The 19,756-nt window shown below is 38.5% G+C and overlaps 1 protein-coding gene across 3 annotated transcripts in view; it reads right to left on the bottom strand.

Moving 5' to 3' along the window:
• Positions 1-14,507, bottom strand: part of cdk6 (cyclin dependent kinase 6) — a 46,462-nt gene extending 31,955 nt beyond the window's left edge. Inside the window, exons 1-3 of one of the 3 annotated variants that reach the window (XM_074612796.1) lie at positions 13,961-14,507; positions 12,787-13,143; positions 4,965-5,100 (exon numbers count right to left, since the gene is read on the bottom strand). In XM_074612796.1, the coding sequence (XP_074468897.1) occupies positions 4,965-5,100; positions 12,787-13,013 (363 nt within the window). In that variant the 5' untranslated portion in view covers positions 13,014-13,143; positions 13,961-14,507. Of the gene's footprint in view, positions 1-4,964; positions 5,101-12,786; positions 13,144-13,525; positions 13,715-13,960 lie in introns of those variants that run through there. The other 2 variants (XM_074612793.1, XM_074612794.1) reach the window with 2 other exon arrangements.
• Positions 14,508-19,756: the final 5,249 nt, after the last annotated feature.

The raw sequence follows: 19,756 nt of genomic DNA, 5'->3' as shown, positions 1-19,756 counted from the left end.
AAAGCCTCCGCCAAGACCTCACAAGTGACATGGACCTGAGCCCGCAGCTCTATTCACTGGCCGACCAGCTGGTGAGTGAGTCAAAGGGGTCTGCACACTCAAGCAGAAAACATTAGCAAACGGCGCGGGGCTGGCCGCTGTGCTCGCCATAGAGGAGGAGACAGGACGCCCCACACAATGCTGGGGAGATGGGGAGTGATGTGTGTTTGTGTTTGTATACACACAAACTGGGTGTCCCTCTGGGTTAACATAATATGTGTGTATCTACGTTTCTATTTGTGTGTGTGTGTGTGTGCGCACCAGCGTGTGTGTGTGCAAGCATGCACATGTGTGTGTGCCCTCTGACCAAGGGCAGGCAGGATGCATAAACAGACCTTCCTTTCTGCATCTCCATCCAGCCATGACCCAGCGAGGAGGGCAGCAGACAGACAGGGCCATAGCAGAGAAGCAGGCAGTTGGTTATTTTGTGTGCGAGTGTGTGTAGGGGGGGGGCTGACACAATAGCATGCCCCCCCCTCCTCCCACCCCGCATCAGTTCCTCTCCGCTTTAAATAGCCATTTCACCATGCTTCCTTTCAGCAGCATTTCCTAGTAAACACTAATTATCTCAGAAGTGTGACTCTTGGACAAACACACAAACAATCTTGGCCCCCTTGGCCTCTGTGCCATCTTCTCCGCTGTATCAATTACCCTCACGACTGAGTAATGAAATGCATTCCAACTCTGATCAACAGCATAACTTGCTGCATTGCAAATGGTGGAACAACAAGTTTTAAACTATTTAAATAGTCAGTTTAATACTACCGCAAAGTTTAAGACCACATGTGGCACAGAGAGCAGCGGGTGAGCCACCTCTTGGCCTCACGCAAAGTTGATTTCAGCAGCAATAAGACAAGAATTGCTCAACACACAACCGTCTTCAACTGGCAGCACTTCAAAAGTCTTCAAAAACCCCACTAACAACTTGGCCAGGAGGAAACAAAAAATCACACAAAAAGGCAACAGGTCTGACCCTGAAAAAAAGCAGGAGGACCAGGATAAAAAAAAAGTAGTCAGCCCTCTGCAAGATGCAGTCAAAACATGGCTTTCTGAGTGCGCCTCCTTTTCTAATGCAAATGTACCAGAGGCAGCCATATTGTTTATTGTAGTTAGGCACAATATGGGACATCTGCCGGTTAGCGTTAGTGTAATTCCCTCCCCATGCTTCATTAACCTCCCCCTTTATGGGCCCAGAGAATGGAGCAGTGGAAGCTTGGACGATGGCGGCGGAGGAGGGTGGGCGAGACCCAAGCGCTGGCCCGGCTGAGGAGCACCGGGGCCGGGGCAGCCCGGCTCCTTGATGTCCTTCCAGCTCATTTGATTCCTGGAGGAGGACCTCTTTCATCAATGACCATGTGGTGGGTCTCGAGTCTGAGGAAGGCTGAGTGGGTGGTGGCGGGTGGAGGGTGGAGGGCTAAAATGGACAGGCTGGGGCAGGGAGGGGAGTGTGGTGCTGGGGGGAGATTGGTTTTGAGGATAAGTATGCCGGTTCTTTTTGGTTTATTGGTGAATATTTTCTTTGGTTTTTCAAGGGTGACATTCTTGAATAGGTAAGCATATAATGAGATTGGGACAGGTGTGCTAAATTTCAGACTGATGGATTTGGATCCACTATCTGGTGTCATCTGGTGTAGCCTGGGGGGCAAATTAAGTTGCTGGGAACGGGGGCGATCGGGGGGTTACTGTGCAGTGCCCACTGTCCTAGAAATAACAGGGGATGGTGCCTGTGTCATCTCGTCACTCCATCATTGTCCTTTTGTCCCCTCAAGGCTCCAGCCATATGGATGTTAGGAGAAAGCAGAAGAAGGAGGGGTGCCTTAAGGATTCAGCATGCTTCAAACAAAGTGTTTATTGGATCGTTGAACATCGTCGGAATACGTTTTTCCAACGTCAGAATTGTCACTTTACGAAACTGACAATTCGTCAAACTTGCTATCTCAAGTTGTCTTTTTTCCTTCGTCACACAAACAATCCCTTCTTTTTTGAGAGTACAATCAAATGAAACACCATGAATGTCTTTGAGGAGAGACTGTCCATAAGTGTGTGCCGTTATACCCATTTGAACGATTATTGCGTCTCACCACTTTGAATAACAGCAGGCTTTTTCATCCCGCCCTCGAGCGTAGCCATTCAAAACTAGAGCTCAAACAATTAATCGGTTGAGTTGTTAACTATTAAATTAATCGCCAACTATTTTGATAATCGATTAATCAGTTTGAGTCCTTTTTTTAAGAAAAAAAAGTTAAAATTCTCTGATTCCAGCTTCTTAAATGAGAATATCTTTTAGTTTCTTTACTCCTCTATGACAGTAAACTGAATATCTTTGAGGTGTGGACAAAACAAGACATTTGAGGGCATCATGTTGGGCTTTGGGAAACACTGATGGACATTTTTCATAATTTTCTGACATTTTATAAACCAAACAACTAATCAATTAATCGAGAAAATAATCGACAGATTAATAAACAATGAAAATAATCGTTAGTTGCAGCCCTTCACTTTTGCCTTCAGATGTGGAATATCTGTGAAATGTGGCTGCTAATGATTACTAGCCAAGCCAAAATAAGCAAAATGCTGATGAATTAAGTATCAAAATTGCAAATTTTCTCTTGATGGAGTAATTGATTAATCAGCTTATCATGCAGGCATTACCATTAATCATTATCAAATCCATACCTCATGAAAAATGAAATGGCTACAACTAACAATTCCTTCCAATATCAATTATTTTCTCCATGAATTGTTTTGCCTTTAAAATATCAGAAAACAGAAGAGCCCAAGGCAACTTATTTACCTTTTGTCCAGCCAACAGTGCAAAGCCAATGATATTCAGTCTACAGTGACGTGAAACAAAGACAAGCAGCAAATCCTCACATTTCAGAGATGCTTGGGAAACGATTAATCGATTAGTTGCTGATAGATTTTCTGTCAACTAATCAATTAACTGACTGAAATGCAACTAATAATAATAATTTTCTTTGACAGGTTTTCATGTACAGTAAGTGGGTGCTTCAGTATTGCAGTAGAAGTACAATATTTGGAGCCGAACATCATGGTCAACACAAGCATCAGCGCACCGAGATATCTATAGTAACTAGAGCACCGTTCACTGTATCAACTTCGGCAAAAATCCCTTGGAAAGCCTCAGGTGTGATCTACCTGACTCGTCTACGCTTGCAACAGCATCCCACCAACATTACAGCTCGACACAAAACTTTCACACATAAACCCGGCCCTGGGGTGAAAACCAACAGTTATTCTAGCTTCCACAACTTCTCTGTTTCAAATGTGACACTTTAAACTCTGAGGCCCCGCTCTCCAAATATAGAGATGTACAGTATATGTCTCCAATATTACACACGATACATTTACAGACCTTGGGGTGAAACGCGATGAAGAGATTTTTTAAAAAAGGTATGAGTGTGGGAAAGATTAAAATAAAAGGAGACCGTTACAGAGGAAAGGAGTTGGCGACACATTCATTTCCGACCTTTTGGCAAAGTGTAAATGGACACTCAGTGGATTTATTTAAAAGGGCGGGTCCATCTGCGTTGTATTCTGCCGTTGGTTACCAAAATAAGATAATCAATAAGATTATGAATAATGTGAACGCAAGCACTAGCTGAGTCGACATTAACTGTGCTAAGTTATTTGGAAATAACTGAAAGGGTTAGTTTGGATTTTTTGAAGTGGGGTTGTATGTATACTCCCGTGTTCTGCGAGATAAAATTGCTGCTTTTGTGAATGTAGTCTGGTGGTTTGAAGAGAGCGATCTAACGGTAAAGCGGCTGTAGATGGGAGCAGTAGAACATTTTAGCAACCTAAAAAAAATCTATTCAAGTGTACGCTATATTTAGTATATTCTCAGCACTTTACCTCGCCGACAGCCTTTTCTGACGGGGAACTGAAGCCATTGTATCACTGTCTTCAAAGCCACCAAACTCCCTTCACAAAAACAGTAATTTTACCTCCCAGAACAAGTTTTGCTGGTCTACCGCTGCATAGATCGGTTAGTTTGTTTATGTTATTGTGTGACTTTCGGATCTGAGCTAACGTGGCGTCCACAGTAGTACATTGCTTAGCTTCCGTTCTGGTAGTCCTGTCTGCTTCTCCACACTGTCATCTAAGTTACTGTAATACACACCGAATATGAAGGATTATGTATATACAGTATATGTAGAACATCATCATGCAGAAACCTACGTCAGGTCACGTGGGAAAACAGCATTTTGACGCTAAAACATACGTAGTTCAACCAAAATTTGAATGTTCAAATTTAAATACATAAGGGACACCACTGGGAAGCTACAGACTGATATAAAAACCTAAAAAAAATAATAATAATAATAATAAAATTGAATGAATTGGAGAAATTGATAGTGGTGGTGAATTTGAATTTGTTCACTGGAATTGTTGGTACAGATATCAATCAAATTGAGTACTCTTTGTTTTTTAAACAAAAAGGGACGATTTCAGAGTCTAGTTTCTCACACACTCTTTCTCTCTGTCTCCATCTGTAACGCAGCAGTGTAAACTTGGAGAGAGTCAGGGTAGAGTGAAAATAGAGAAGGCATGGAGCCTCTAATTTGGAGCCCATCTGCCACATGTGCTGCCCTTCAAAATGCTCCGGTACCTCTGATGTTGGAGGGAAACTGCACTCTGTCCTCCGTGTCTCTGGCCAAGAAAACTCACTCAGTACCACACAGACATGGCTGTGGTCATGCAGTGTTCAAGCCACAGAGTAATAGCAAATAGCTTACTATATATTTTAAATAATGTAAATAATATTTCAATTTAGTTCTTTCGTGTTGTGAAATTTGATAAGTGAAGCAAACAAAAGTCACTCACGGCCATTAAAGACTCCCGTTTACAGCAAACACCATCTGTCTCCCCGAGTACTTCAAGATAACAACGGCGAGGGTTACCTTGATGGTCTCAGGTGGTACTCCGGGGTCAGGGGCCTTCTCCAGGTACGTGGTCAGGTCCTGATCCACGTGCTCAAAGACCAGGGTGAGCTTGGTTTCTCGGTCAGTTCGAGAGACTGTACACACATCAAACAACCTAGAACAAGAGGAACAGGAGGAAGAGATCAATATGATTGATTCAATGGGGTCCGCTCTGCTCAGCACGCTGCAACAAAGCTTCTGATTACTACTGACAAGACTGAATATCTCTTTGTTATCATGTCTGCATGTACTTTCTTACTGAAATCATTCCATTGTTTACTCATTCACAATTTTTGATACAGCATAGTATTACACTAAAGCTAGAGTGAAGACACTGGTATCATATGAAACTAAAAAGCCTAAGGAATCGATTGGTACCAACCATGTCATAACGCTCGAAAGTTACACAAAATTTTGGCGACAAAAAGCTGGCATGGCCATTTTCAAAGGGGTACCTTGACCTCTGACCTCAAAATATGAGAATGAAAACTCTGAGATGAACAAAGTGAAAACTTTATCTTATTAGACACAACAGATGGTGACCAACTGCATAATTTGCAAATGAAAAAAGGTAATAAATCGCAATATATCGCAATACTCAGCATATCGCAAAATGTTTAAAATCGCAATAAGATCGTATCGTGACTGAAGTATTGTGATAATATCATATCGTGGGGCCTCTGGTGACTCCCCACCCCTACATGTAGCATCATTTTATGGACACAACAGTTTTGGTTCCGCCATACAAAGCTTTTAAATGCACTCTATATTGCACACATGTTGCACATGGACACTCAAATATAATACAATTAATATATTACACTTTAAAGCAAATAGGGGGTGATTTCATACACAGCAAATAGACATGTTAAAGTCAGGTGAAACTAATGACAATAATAATGACTTAAGACTTACTGGAACCCCTTAATGTAATGGAGCCCTGTCTGATGTTATTAGTTACGCCTGTGTGTTTCCTACTATGACAAGGCAAAATGTCTGCATGAGAAAAAGAGTCTATTGACGCAGCAAAAATAACAACACACAAGGGACATACTATCTTGCATTTCTCTTTTTATGGAAAAGGAAAATGTTCCAATAAAGCCTCAACAGCTAGAGAGCAGACTTATGTGCTGCAGGACACCCTGATAACGTTGTGTCAGGTTACCCTGAAAAAACTACTTTTATGCAAAAGCTTTTGAAGATTCAAGACCATCCAGCCCCAAACACCAGTGTTTATGGCTGCTGTGTTTCACTAGGCAACAAACTAAGGCCAAGAATCCAGAATATGTCAGCAGACCTGCCAAGGCAGGCTTTGGTGAAAAGCTGAAAAAAAGCTATCCAGTATGTCCTCTTCAAAGAGCTCGGGGACCACAAGCAGCATTCCTCAACGGGCACTATGACAACTCCTGATGCTCTATGGGAAGTCGAGTGGACCCTGGCTGTAGCTGTAGAGGCAGCATCTTTCATCACAACAACACAGGGGACTGAGGGAGCCATGACGGATCTCCATCAGACATGTTGTGTTGGGTTACAAAGTAAAGAGTTATTGTAATCACATTACCTTTAAAGTAGTGCTGGGTATCATGGCCAAAATCTTCCATCCCGATTTAGGTCATTTCATACCTCGATAACGACATACAGTATATCCCAATATAGCATGTTTTCTGGTAGTTCAATAAATAAATAGTCTATATGAAATAACCACAAGGTAAAGCCTGTTTTCGTATACTCCTGTTTGAATTAAATACTTGCTACAAATGAAAAACACTGAGTATTTTCTCACTTAATTAGGAAGTTTAGGGCAAATTAATCAGATTTTCTGAGAAAAAGGAATTCGTATGTGCATGTTTTATCAATTTAGACGATGCCATTGTGTATCCCGATATCTCGATATATGATTTCATCATGATACGATTCCGTTGAAAGACGATAAATTATCGTATTGAATTATTTCCAGGTCCCTATTTTAAAGTATATTATCTTTAAGTGAATAATACGTGGTAAATATGATTTGTGAAGTCAGTTTAAATTCGTTGGCTACAAAACATAAAAGCGAAGATTTTATCATCCGTTACTTTGACTTAACATACATCTCCAATATATATATTGACCTAATGAAACAATAAGTGATAAACCATGTTCAGACCTTTTAAAGCAGGGTTGATGCTCACTGTAGTGTTCCCAACGCGAGGGTGTGCAAGCCAAAAATGACATCATCACGTATTATGCGTAAAGCGTGAAGGCTCCGCAACTAGGTGCTGCGCAAGCAGGGCTTTTCAGACATGACTGCCACTATAAGATAAAGGCAAATAACTTAAATTAAGAAGTAACATAATGAAATAGACGGACAATTTGTTTTTAAATGCTTTAAAAGCAGGAGATCTCTATTTTGCACGCCAAATCAAATTGTTTACAGGATATTAAACCTTTCAACTTTTGTTTCATTATAATACATTTAATACTTGACTCCTTTCTTTACAAGGATTGTATAAAGGCAATAAAGTATGTCCATGAATATGAGATTAGAGTTTACAGTTAAATTACAATTCTTCCTCGGCATAGAGGAATTTGGTTTATGGCATTCTTCTGGTAAAACTCGTTGACTTCTTGCGTCTTCATAGAATATTTAGTTTGTTTGCCCTCAGGCGTTTCGGAGAATACTGCAAAGAACAACGCATTGACCATGAAACGCCTTTGTGCATGCTCGTAGCTCACGTGCCATCTGTGAAGGCCCGTGCCTCGCGTGAGTATAAACAAAACTTAATGTTTGAAACCCAATATGTGTCCTACAAAGCTTTCAAGTCATGTTGACTGATTGAGGGAACCACTAGATACCAGCTTTAACTGCCAACCTCAAAATGCAAAGATTGATGGGATTAGAGTAAATAAGGACATCTTAAGAGACTTCATCTATGATTAGTGCTGCAAATATCAATTCCTAGTGATCCTACGACCTATGTCACATCAATATTTTGATATATTTTCAGTGCGTGTGCAAACTAAAAATCGAAGCATGGAAAGAAATGACTAAATCCCTCCGGAAACTCTTTCATTCCTATCCAACGAGGCATCATGCGTCCTCGCCAACACCCTTGTAATCAGCGGACTTGGAAACGCTGGAGTCAGTGCAGTGCAGTGCAGTGAGTGAGAGGCGATTCATTCAAAGGTATTAGTACTGTGCATGATGTCAGAGAATAGACGGCGCCCTCCTCTTGAAGCGCCGGGGTTAAACGCCCCTCACAGCTCGATTGTTGGGCTACAATGGGGGCTCTCAGCAGACACTGAACATATGGAATGAATAATGGGCCTCATTACAAACATCCAGGGGTTGCCTGGAGTCACACAGAAGGCCCACAATGCACCCTTCCTGGCCTGGGCTGCTTTGCTATGCTGGTTGGCTAAACTGGAGGATAGTGAAGTTCCTCTCAAAGAGCCGATGGTTCGCACACTTGAACCGATTTATTGCAACAAATGCTACTGGATGTTATTTAACCTCATGTAGTGCACAAAGTATGTCCAACCGCTAAATAAAACTGACCCAAGACAACTTTACACCCGTTGACGTATTTGTCTTCCAGTGAGAACAAAACCCATTGTGATCCCATTAAGAGAAAACCATAACCATTATCCTCTATTATTCATTTATACGCTGGGGAATTATTGTTAGAGGCACGAGGGCAGTAGCCATGCTTCTGAAATGTCCATTTAGAGCTTCCCCTTCAATCCCAAAGCAGTCAATATTCCACAATAAAAAAAGTACCAAGGTCAGGCCTTGGCTAGTGCCAACATATGACGCAGTATCTGACTACTGACCTCTGAGTGAACAATTCATTACAAAACTGAAAGAAAAAATGGCCTCTGTGTGCAGAGCAGAGAGGACAACTGTAAACTGAGCTGTGAGTAACGCGTCGAACATGGATTTATTCAGTAAATCCAGTCTGACTTACAGTAACTGAGCTGGGAGAGTATCGGTGTCTTGCTCAACAGCATAGATCAGTACTGATGGGCACAACATATAAAATGCATCAAACATGTGCCACGCTTTTTAATTGGTTGTATTGTTATTTTAAAAACAAGGTACATACTGTATAGCCCATAGTGAATTGAAATAATGTATAAATCAGTGGTTCTCAAACTTTTTCAGTCATTCACCCTTTGGGAGGAGGACATATTTTTACGCCAGAAACTTCACATTCCAGTAATGTTTCTATCTCCCACTGCATTTATTATTATATATATCTATATAAATGTTATTTATGGTGCTGTTAGATTGCTGCTAGACCGCCCCGTTACAGGTGAGTAAACCGTTTTTGACCGTAGTGAAAATGTTGTTTTTGAAAGGCTAAACGGCAACAAATATGGACTGAAGCAGAATATTTCATTAGAAAAAAAACATGTCAATTTTTTTAATTTTTAAATCTATCTTTTTTAGAAGGGTGAAGGTAGGCTAAGGTTTCTGTAAGTTAATATTAATTTTAATTCAAATGTTACGCTATGGATGAGGCTCCAAACTACTCGGTGCAGCCCTACTTTGTCATATTTTCTTTTGATCACCGTCAGATGAGCACGCTGTCTTGTTTGTCTCCGAAGCATCGTCCGTTTTTATTTTGTCCCTGTCAAATATCTCTCCATTCTGTAAACCTACAGACTGTCTGTCTAAATGAACACCATTGCTATCGCCGATTTGTTTTCTGTTCCGCCGTGAAAAAGATTCCGACGTCAAACTATCACATTTTCAACGTCACATTTTCCCCCGCCTCACTTGTCATGCCTCTGCGCCCCACACTTTGAGAAACACTGATATAACCAACCTCATGTGACCAAAACTGTTTTGTGATAATCAAAGTCTGAAGTAATTTTTTTAAATATATTGCGCCTATTTAAGTGAAATCTTATACTTGCACTCAAATTGAAGTATTATTGATGTTACATAGCTATCCGTCAACGTCTCCTATAAACATTGTCATCACTACCGCATTGCATTATGGGATATTTATGCTGCCGTGTCCATCGTTGCATACTGTAATATTTCACCAGAAATAGTATGCAATTCACGTCCTATTGGTTTCATACCAAGGTTTCGAAAATACTAAAAATCTCACATACTGTTTTATCGTACTAGATAGCATGCTATTGTGGAATTTTGGATGCAACCTCAGTCTTTTATGATAGTATACTGAATATCTATTTTTTTTATTGTTGGTCAAATGATGATGTTATTGTGAGCTTGAGGAGTGTGAGAGATGTTTTTCGATATTTTTTAAAAACATTTTACAGACCAAACAATTAATTTAGAAAATAATACACAGGTTAATCACTTATGAAAATAATTGTTCACCAGCACTAGTTCACTTTATTAACCAGGAAGTGAACCTTGAGTTTAGAATATTTAATCACAGATGCTTTAAATGTATTACCAGATAATTAATAATCTAATTAAAACTAATGTAAGATCCTGTAGAAAGGCAAAGGTTTAATCATTAGAAAGTCCAGCTTTGAATGGAAACGTCTCAGGTTTGATGTATTCCAAGCTGCGTTCATCGACACTTTTCTGTCCTGTCAAAGTTTTCCAGAGCACCGACTATAGAGCTGCAACAATTAATCGATTAGTTGTCAACTATAATAATAATCACCAACTATTTTGATAATCGATTAATAAGTTTCAGTCATTTTTTTAAAGAAAAAAAATCTGATTCCAGCTTCCAGCTCTGGTTTAATATAATATTTGATTTAAAAATGGTATTTTGCCAACGTTTCACCTTTGACAAATACTGCGCGTCTTGTGAATTGAAGAAATCGCAGTAGGCCATATTGAAATTTCAATAAAAGTTTGATTGACTGTGCAGCCCTAGTTATTTCTAAAGCTAAGCGGGGTTACTTTTTAGAGGAAAGTGCATGAGGTGGATCAATGTGATTTGAGCCGACAAATAACTATGAATAAAAGACGTGGTGTGAAACTTAGACATGAAACTAACAATACAGATAAAAATGAAAAAGGAGAAAGTTCTGCTCTGACAGGTGTGCACCTACTGCTAGCTAACAGTGGCAGCAAGCGGCTAGTTGTTATGCAACCCACATTTTCATATTGTCAGCAGAAAATTTAAAGAAGATGACTTCTGCTACAAAAACAGTGGACAAGTATGAGTGTAGGCCTAACCTAAAGGTCGTCAGTTGAGACCATCAAAAAGGAAGTAGTATGCGTCTCATAGGTCTTATAGCGTGAGTTGCCCTAATATGGGACACCTAAGCTCCAGTGGATGTAGGTTTTCCTTAAACAAATAAAAGTAAATAAAACTACTGGTTAACACAAGCTGTGGTGTCAAGTGATCAAAATCACATGAATTCTCAAATGTCCAATCATAGATTAGGGTGCAGGAATCATCAAACTGGAAGCACCCTGTGTGAAGACCACCCAAAGCTCGGTGAAATAGCGTTCAGAGAAACTTAATGTCAAGGGTATACATTTCTTATAAATAAAACAATCCTGCTAGGTTTTAATCAGGATATGTTTATGATATGTTGGTTCATCAAAAATAGTATAATATGTTGTAAATATATTCGTTATTTCAATCAAATTTTCCATTGTCCCACTTTAGGAAATATGATTTCAAAAAGTGGGACAGGATGATTTGCCTAATGTGGGACAGCATGGATTGTGCAATAGCAATAGTTATTTATAGGGTTTTGGTCTGAATTAAGTGTTTCCTACATTAATTAAGGTGATTTAAGCCTTTCAACAGACTTTTCAGTGTCCCACATTTTGGACATGACTGTCCCACATTAGGAAATAAAGATTTGTCTGAGACAACTTGGCACTACGAGTATTGGTATGTCTACAAATTCTTTTTATGAGTGTGATATCTGCATATTCTTTTTTTGGTTTGATTAGCACACATCCTGGGGGATTTCAGAAAGTGGATTTATTGTAATGGCTTCTATATATTACAGAAGTCTGAAATGCAAAAAATCCCACATTAGGCTAATTCACCCCACATAACATTTAGCTCACTCACTCTCTAAAACATACACACCCACAGGGCTACCAACATTTCTTTTATGAGTGTGATATCTGCATTTTTGGTTTGATTAGCACACATCCTGGGGGATTTCAGAGGGTGGATTTATTGTAATGGCTTCAATATATTACAGAAGTCTGAAATGCAAATGCATGGATTATGCAATAGCTATAGTTATTTATAGAGTTTTAGTCTGACTTAAGTGTTTCCTACATTAATTAAGGTGATTTCAACAGACTTTTCAGTGTCCCACATTTTGGATATGACTGTCCCACATTAGGAAATAAGCACTAAGAGTACTGATATGTCTACCATTTCTTTTATGAGAGTGATATCTGCATTTTCCTTTTTTTGGTTTGATTAGCACACATCCTGGGGATGATTTCAGAGGGTGGATTTATTGTATTGGCTTCAATATATTACAGAAGTCTGAAATGCAAAAAAATTTCCACATTAGGAAATACATATTTGTCTGAGACAACTTGGCACTAAGAGTACTGATATGTCTACCATTTCTTTTTTGAGTGTGATATCTACATTTTCTTTTTTTTGGTTTGATAAGCACATCTGCATTTTCTTTTTTTTTTTGGTTTGACTAGCTCACATCCTGGGGGATTTCAGAGGGTGGATTTATTGCATCGGCTTCAATATATTACAGAAGTCTGAAATGCAAAACATGTCCCACATTAGGCTAATTCACCCTACATAACATTTCTCTCTCTCTCTCTCTCTCTCTCTCCATCATACAGACCCACAGTGCTGCCCACCTCTCTCCCCTCACTTACCTGACAACATTGGGGTGCTCGAAGGCCTCCAGCTGCCTCAGTACCGCCACCTCCCGGATGGTGGAAAGAGGCATCCCCTCTTCCTCCGTCTGGACCCGGACTCTTTTCAGGGCTACAAAACGTCCCCCGTTCTTCAAGTCCCTCGCCTTGTACACTTTCCCATAAGCGCCTTCTCCAATCTCGGCCACGGGTTCATATTGAGTAGTACCAGTACTTTCTTTGTCCATTTTTGCAGATTTTTGTCTTGTGTCGTCTTGTCTTCTCTTCTCTTGGTTGGAAATATTGCAGGGGGGGAATCCCGGCGAGCTCCTTCACAAAGGCATATTCACAGAGAAAAGTTGGTGGCACATGCAATGCCTAGAGATGTGACAAGGGAAGACACACAAATGGAGGAAGACAACCATCTTTTGTCAGATTGTGTTGCTCCAGGTAGGCAACAACAGGACTGTCATCATGTTTTTATTCTCGACTATCAACACACAAGAAGAAGCTGAGTCCCAAACTTCCACTCCTCCTCCTCCTCCTTTCTATTACGTCCTCCTCTTTACCAAACTAACACACACAAAGTGAAATAATTCAAATTAACCACATTTAGCTGCTTTCTTTTAAAGCTAAGTTTGCATCAATTAAAACAGCGTTGTGCATTCACAAACTCGCTTCCAACATGCAAAGTTCATGCGGGCTGTCTCTCAACTCTGTTATAAAAGGACATTAAACACGCAAAAAGAGATGCACAAACCTTATTGTGTCAGCTGTGTTAAGCTTACAGAATAAAATAACTCCTCTTGTGCTGTTTTATAAGACTTTCTGTTTGAGGCGACACTAACTTTCGGAGCACGTGGCTGTCTACTGATTGCATTGTCTGAACTTCCTACAGCAACAAGTCCATTTAAAACCCCCTAAAACTCGCTTTTTGCACACGGAATCCCCTTAAATACGTAAAACAAGGCTGTGACAGAGTTTTAAAGGTGTTTTCATGAGCTTGGCATATCGTGCTCTAATTTTTTCTAATTTAATTGTGCGCGCACTCCAAAATAGGCTCATTTAAAACCCAAGCAAAGTCAGGGGAGTTGCTCTTTAATTTAATTATAAAGCAACATTTCTAGCCTTATAATAAACATTTGCACACACAATATCTTGCATAAATATAATCCCAAGCTTTTCAAGTGTTTACCTTATTGTGTTGTCAATAAAAAATGTCGACATGTCCGATAAAAAAAAAAATGCTGATGAGGAGGCATTTGGATAAAAAATGTCCCTTATGTGCCTCAAAACGCATCATCGTCCACTGTCCTTCCTCCATCCATGCAGGGGGCCACACAGGTAGTTGGACGGTGCAGATCTAATCCCCCATCCCTCAGAGTGCATGCACCAACCCCAGAGCAGAGACACTCAAACAAGGGAGGAGGAGGAGGAGGAGGAAGGTGGAGGGTTTTTACACACACACTCTCACTGCAACATGTGGGGGTGTGTGGAGAGGAGAGGATGATGGGAGGAGGAGGAGGAGGAGGGGGTCATAGGACAAAGGCAAACGCGTGATACAGCCCCTCCAAAAAACTCTTCTTTTGGATTTTCTTCTTTCTTTCTTCTTCTTTTTTTTCTTCCATAGGCTATATCCCCGGATAGGCCCTATGCAACTATGCAACTTGCAGCAGCAGCAGCCCTGCAGCTCCTCCTGTGTGTGTGTGTGTGTGTGTGTGAGCTGAGTCTCTGCCTGGCTTTCTTTCCCACGCCGGCTGAATGTGGCCTGACCCCCTTCAGAGAGGTTTGACACGGAGCGGGGACATTTCCGCATTCCTCCAAGACTACAAAGGCAACACCGCCTCCTTTTTTTGCTCTCCCCTCGGCCTCCTCTCGGTGCTTTACCATTCATAGTCCTACAGGCGGTTTATTGGATGGACGGTGACACACTATCTATCTATCTATCTATCTATCTATCTATGGATGCCATGATGTGCACAAGCTTCGGATCTAGATGGTCCTCCTGAAGGGGTCAGGTTCAAGGCCCCAGTGGCTTGATCTGTGGCTCCACTGCTCCGGTGGTCTTAGTCTGCAAGGCTACATGCACCCCACCACTACAGCAGCCATGTGGGCTACTTACTAGATGGCAAAGTGTTTTATTTTGAAAATATGGGGGGGAACTTCTGCAGAGCATCGTCATCATCTCAGGAAATACCCTTTGATTAATTTCACACGAAAAGAGGAAAGATTGTGAAATTATGTCAAAGTCAGTTTACAACATGTATTAATAATTATAATAATGATAAGAATTTGTTTAATAAGACACACATGTCTTGAAATGTTTCAATTTCAATTATAAGTCATTTTAACTGTAATATTGAATAATGTAATTTTAGCTTCAAAAAATGGAAGATTATGAAATTCTGTCAAAGTCAATTTACAACATGTAGTAATAATAATAATAGTAATAAGATGGCAAAGTGTTTTATTTTGAAAATATTAGGGGACTTCTGCAGAGCTTCATCATCATCATCATCTCAGGAAATACCTTTGATTAATGTCACATCAAAAGAGGAAAGATTATGAAATGATGTCAAAGTCTTAATGATTATAATAATGTTAAGAAGAGGAAAATAAAATGTAAATGTTTCAATTGCAATATATATAATTTATATACAACTTTACGATAAAATAAAATATTATGTTAGAAGTAATTTTAACTGTAATATTGAATAATGTAATTTTAGTTTCAAAAGATGGAAGATTATGAAATTATGTTAAAGTCAATTTACAACATGTAGTAATAATTATAATAATGGTAAGACAAAGAAGAATTTGTTTAATAGGACAAACTCAAAAATAAATGTTTCAATATCATTTATATACAACTTTACTATACAATAAAATATTATGTTATAAGTAAGTTTAACTGCAATATTGAATAATGTAATTTTAGCTTCAAAAGATGTAAGATTATGAAATTCTGTCAAAGTCAATTTACAACATGTAGTTTGTTTAATAATAATAAATACTCAAAAATAAATTACAGTTTTTCAATTGAAATGCATACAATTTATATACAACTTAACTACAATACTACAAATTATTAGGCTCCATGCCACACGGCAGCAGGGTGATGATGGCCTTGTGGGCTACTAGATGGCAAAGTGTTTTGTTTTGGAAATATGGGGAACTTCTGCAGAGCATCATCATCTCAGGAAATACCTTTGACTAATGTCACAGCAAAGGGGAAAGATTATGAAATGATGTCAAAGTCAGTTTACAACATGTATTGATAATTATAATAATGATAAGAATTTGTTTAATAAGACACAATCAAAAATAAATGTAAATGTTTCAATTGCAATGTATATCATTTATATACAACTTTACGATACAATAAAATATATTATAAGTAATTTTAACTGCACTATTGAATAATGTAATTTTAGCTTCGAAAGATAGAAGATTATGAAATTCTGTCAAAGTCAATTTACAACATGTAGTAATAATAATAATTGTAATAATTTGTTTAATAATAAAAAAATATATATTCAAAAATGAATGATAGTTTTTCAATTGAAATGCATATGTCCATGTGTAATACTAGATGGAAAAGTTTTTTATTTAAAAATATGGGCCCTTCTGCAGAGCATCATCATCTCAGGGTATACCTTTGATTAATTTCACAGCAAAAGAAGGAAGATAATGAAATTATGCAAGTCAATTTAGCCTAAAACCTGAAGTGATAATAATTGTAATGATAATAATTTGTTTGATAATAAAACAAAATTAATATAATAAATATAAATTATTATGTTAAGGAATTTTAACTGCAATGTTGAATAAATATCATTGTCACTTGGTAAAACCTCAAACTAAACATTTAAATATCTTCTAATATCTACAGAAATAGAATTGTAGGCCCATATACAGTATACTTTAATTATTGCCTTTTACCAATTCATTTTAATATTTTCAATATGTTTCTTTTGTGCTTATTTTATTTGTTTACGTTTGTTTTTTTATATAATCCATATACATATAATAGCTATTTATTGATTTATGTATTTATATAATATACCCCTTTGAGCTTAAAGTTATAACTTCATTACATATAATATCAGCTGTAGACATTTAAACCTCTGAATGTTCTTTAAACTCTAAAATAAAGTTTATTTTTCACATTGTTTTTGTCCTCTTTAATGCTGGACACGGTTTAGACATGACAAGACTTGATGTCAGATTATCCCAATGAATAGCCAATTACAGGCGTGGAACCAAGCTCCATTATCATAACTTCATTTGAAGGCTGCATTAGAGATTCACAGGAGATCAGAGGAAGGACATTCCCCCGGTGCTTTTATTTACATGCAAACTTGTCTTGCTTGTAGAATCCACTGATTTCCATTGAAAAAGGTAAAGTTGGGGGAGATAATGACATGGAAGTATGTATGACAACCTCTCCTGCCCAACTTTAACCCCACCTTTAAACCATTTGCATCACAAAACACACAATGTTTCCCAGCCCAATTACTGTAAATGTGAGCATTTACATTTTGTTCATCACCATTGTTCATGTGAAATCAGCTCTGAGAGCCATCGCCCAGATTGAATACATTAGCATGCATACTTCTTATCTGGCTCGAGAACAAGCCAATTAGAGCCGTTGTGTGCGGTGCAGAGATGAGACTCAGACAGTCATCGATTAGTCAATATCTGACACATACACTTTTTAAAAAGTTTCCACAGTCTGTGTCTGTCATGTATTTACCTTGGTAGGGCTCAGTCATTTGAGAGAAGTTGCAGGAACAGGATGGTCCAATTAAGAACATCCTGTTCTGGGAACAATAGGTCAAAATATAATTTAATGTTTAATCTTGTGCTTTTCTTGAGTTCTTGAAGTTGCAATATAAACAATAATACCATGTACTGACAATTCAAACAATTCTTATACACTTGTTGTAACTGATGGGATCATTTTAGTGGACTTAATCTTCTACCTTTACTATTTTAAATAATCATTTATAATTATTATTGACTATTGACTGACCTTATTTTGTAACTTTGACAAGAAGCAGTCAGTAACCATGGTGAGAACAACAACCGGTTCATCCTGATTTTTGGACAGAAATAGTTGCTTTAGATGTGCTTATGTTTTTGGTGACTTACAGCATTTACCAGAGCGTGACTCAATCAGGGCATTTCCAATATAGCTGCAGAATTTTCCAGTTTCTGCTATTTAATGTTGGGTTTTGATACAGACATGCACAGTGTGTTAATCAGTGGAAGAACTACTCAGATCATTCAGTACAAAAATGTAAAAATACTCCATTACAAGTAAAAGTTCTGCATTCAAAATGTTGCTTAAGGGGATGCACCACAGGCATAACATGTCTTCTTTCAGACTAGTGGAAAGAAAACATCCAAAATACACATTTAGGTGCAATACAAAAAATAATTGAAAAAATCAACTTGGGAAGTTTCATGGTGATATCTATTAGTTAAAGATGTTACCCTATTCACCTGGGGTGTCTTCCTTGAGTAAAAGTACAGCGGTATCATCTGCAAAATGCACTTAAAGTACCTTTGAGTGATATTTCATGTAAGACATTGTTGGGTTGGTGCTAGTTTCAACCTTAGTGGTTTACAACATGGGGGTCAAACCCCTCTACAGGGTCACAAGATCAATCTTGGGGGTCGTAAGATGATTAATGGGATAAAGAAGAAAAAACTAAGTTTTGCTACACAAATTTGTATTAATTCTTTGTTTCTCTATTCTTTGTTATTTTACGAAATATTTGATAATTTTTATCTTGTTCACCTTCAAATATTTATGTAAATGAAACCATCTGGAAGTTTTTTGTCAGGGGCCACAAGCCAAAAGGGCTGGGAACCACGGGTTTAATTTCTAATAATGTATTGTGTTTTATAAATGTGTCAAAAGATTTTTAATGTAAAATCTTAGCATGAAATGTAACTAACAATAAAAGCTGTATACTGTAGCGCAGTATAAAGTAGCATAAAATGGAAATACTAAAGTAAATTACCTTGACATAAGTAGGACTTGAGTACATGTACTTAGTTAATTTCCACACTGGTGTTGATTGCAGGTGGCTGTAGTTTTCCTTTATCACCCCCATACAGACAGTTAAGAAAGAAAAACAAAAGTTGCTGCCAAACGCCCAAACTGGCATTTCAGCTCAGTATTCCTGAGAATCTGTGTCTGGCGTCTGTAGCGTGAAACAATGCTGCTTAACTATGAAACTGTTCCAAAAAGTTGGTGTGACCGTTTTTTCTCAGTTCACTTCATTGATTCTGTGATAAAATGTTTGTCCGACAGGTTGTCTAGACAGTTCCTCAGGTATGCACAGGTTCGGCAATGAGCTCTTTCTGCATACTTGAATGTTGCTGTGATAACACAGTGCGAGGTATTTGGGGCGGAACTGCTCATTCTTCAGGTTCAAGATAAGGAATCAAATATCAGGAGAAACCAAACATTATAATTGTGAGGAAAGTACTGAGCTTTCAAGGGTTTCGTATTTGTCTCTCAGAGTTTGGTTCAAGTCTGTCAAATCCTTTTAAATCTCTTATCAAATCTGTTTATGTAACAATAGTAACCAAAACTAAATATTTACATTCAAAACACTAAAACTTAAAGCTGCATTAATTTATTTTTTTGGCCACTTGGGGCAGCAGAACAAGCTGTAAATACAGCATTATCCCGTATAACAACATCATGGCAAAAAGTTACCTATTTACACATAATTAGCATTCATTTAGAGTCATGTTTCTGACCACCCAACAAATGTAAATCCAGTAATTCACTCTTTAAGGGTGATATGGTTTCCACCAACTCCTGAGGGAGATATCCAACACGTTCTCATCCCAACTCGTCAGATACTGACGCTTTGTCAGACCCCTCGGCGTCACTTTTCGGTCAAAGTAAACACATGCTTAATATTGTAAATTGGGGCACCCTAGTAGCGCACCTGATAAAGCTGGCACC

This window comes from Sebastes fasciatus, chromosome 17 (assembly GCF_043250625.1).
Source record: "Sebastes fasciatus isolate fSebFas1 chromosome 17, fSebFas1.pri, whole genome shotgun sequence".
NCBI classification, from domain to species: domain Eukaryota; kingdom Metazoa; phylum Chordata; class Actinopteri; order Perciformes; family Sebastidae; genus Sebastes; species Sebastes fasciatus.
This window is presented reverse-complemented; position numbering and strand designations above follow the sequence as displayed.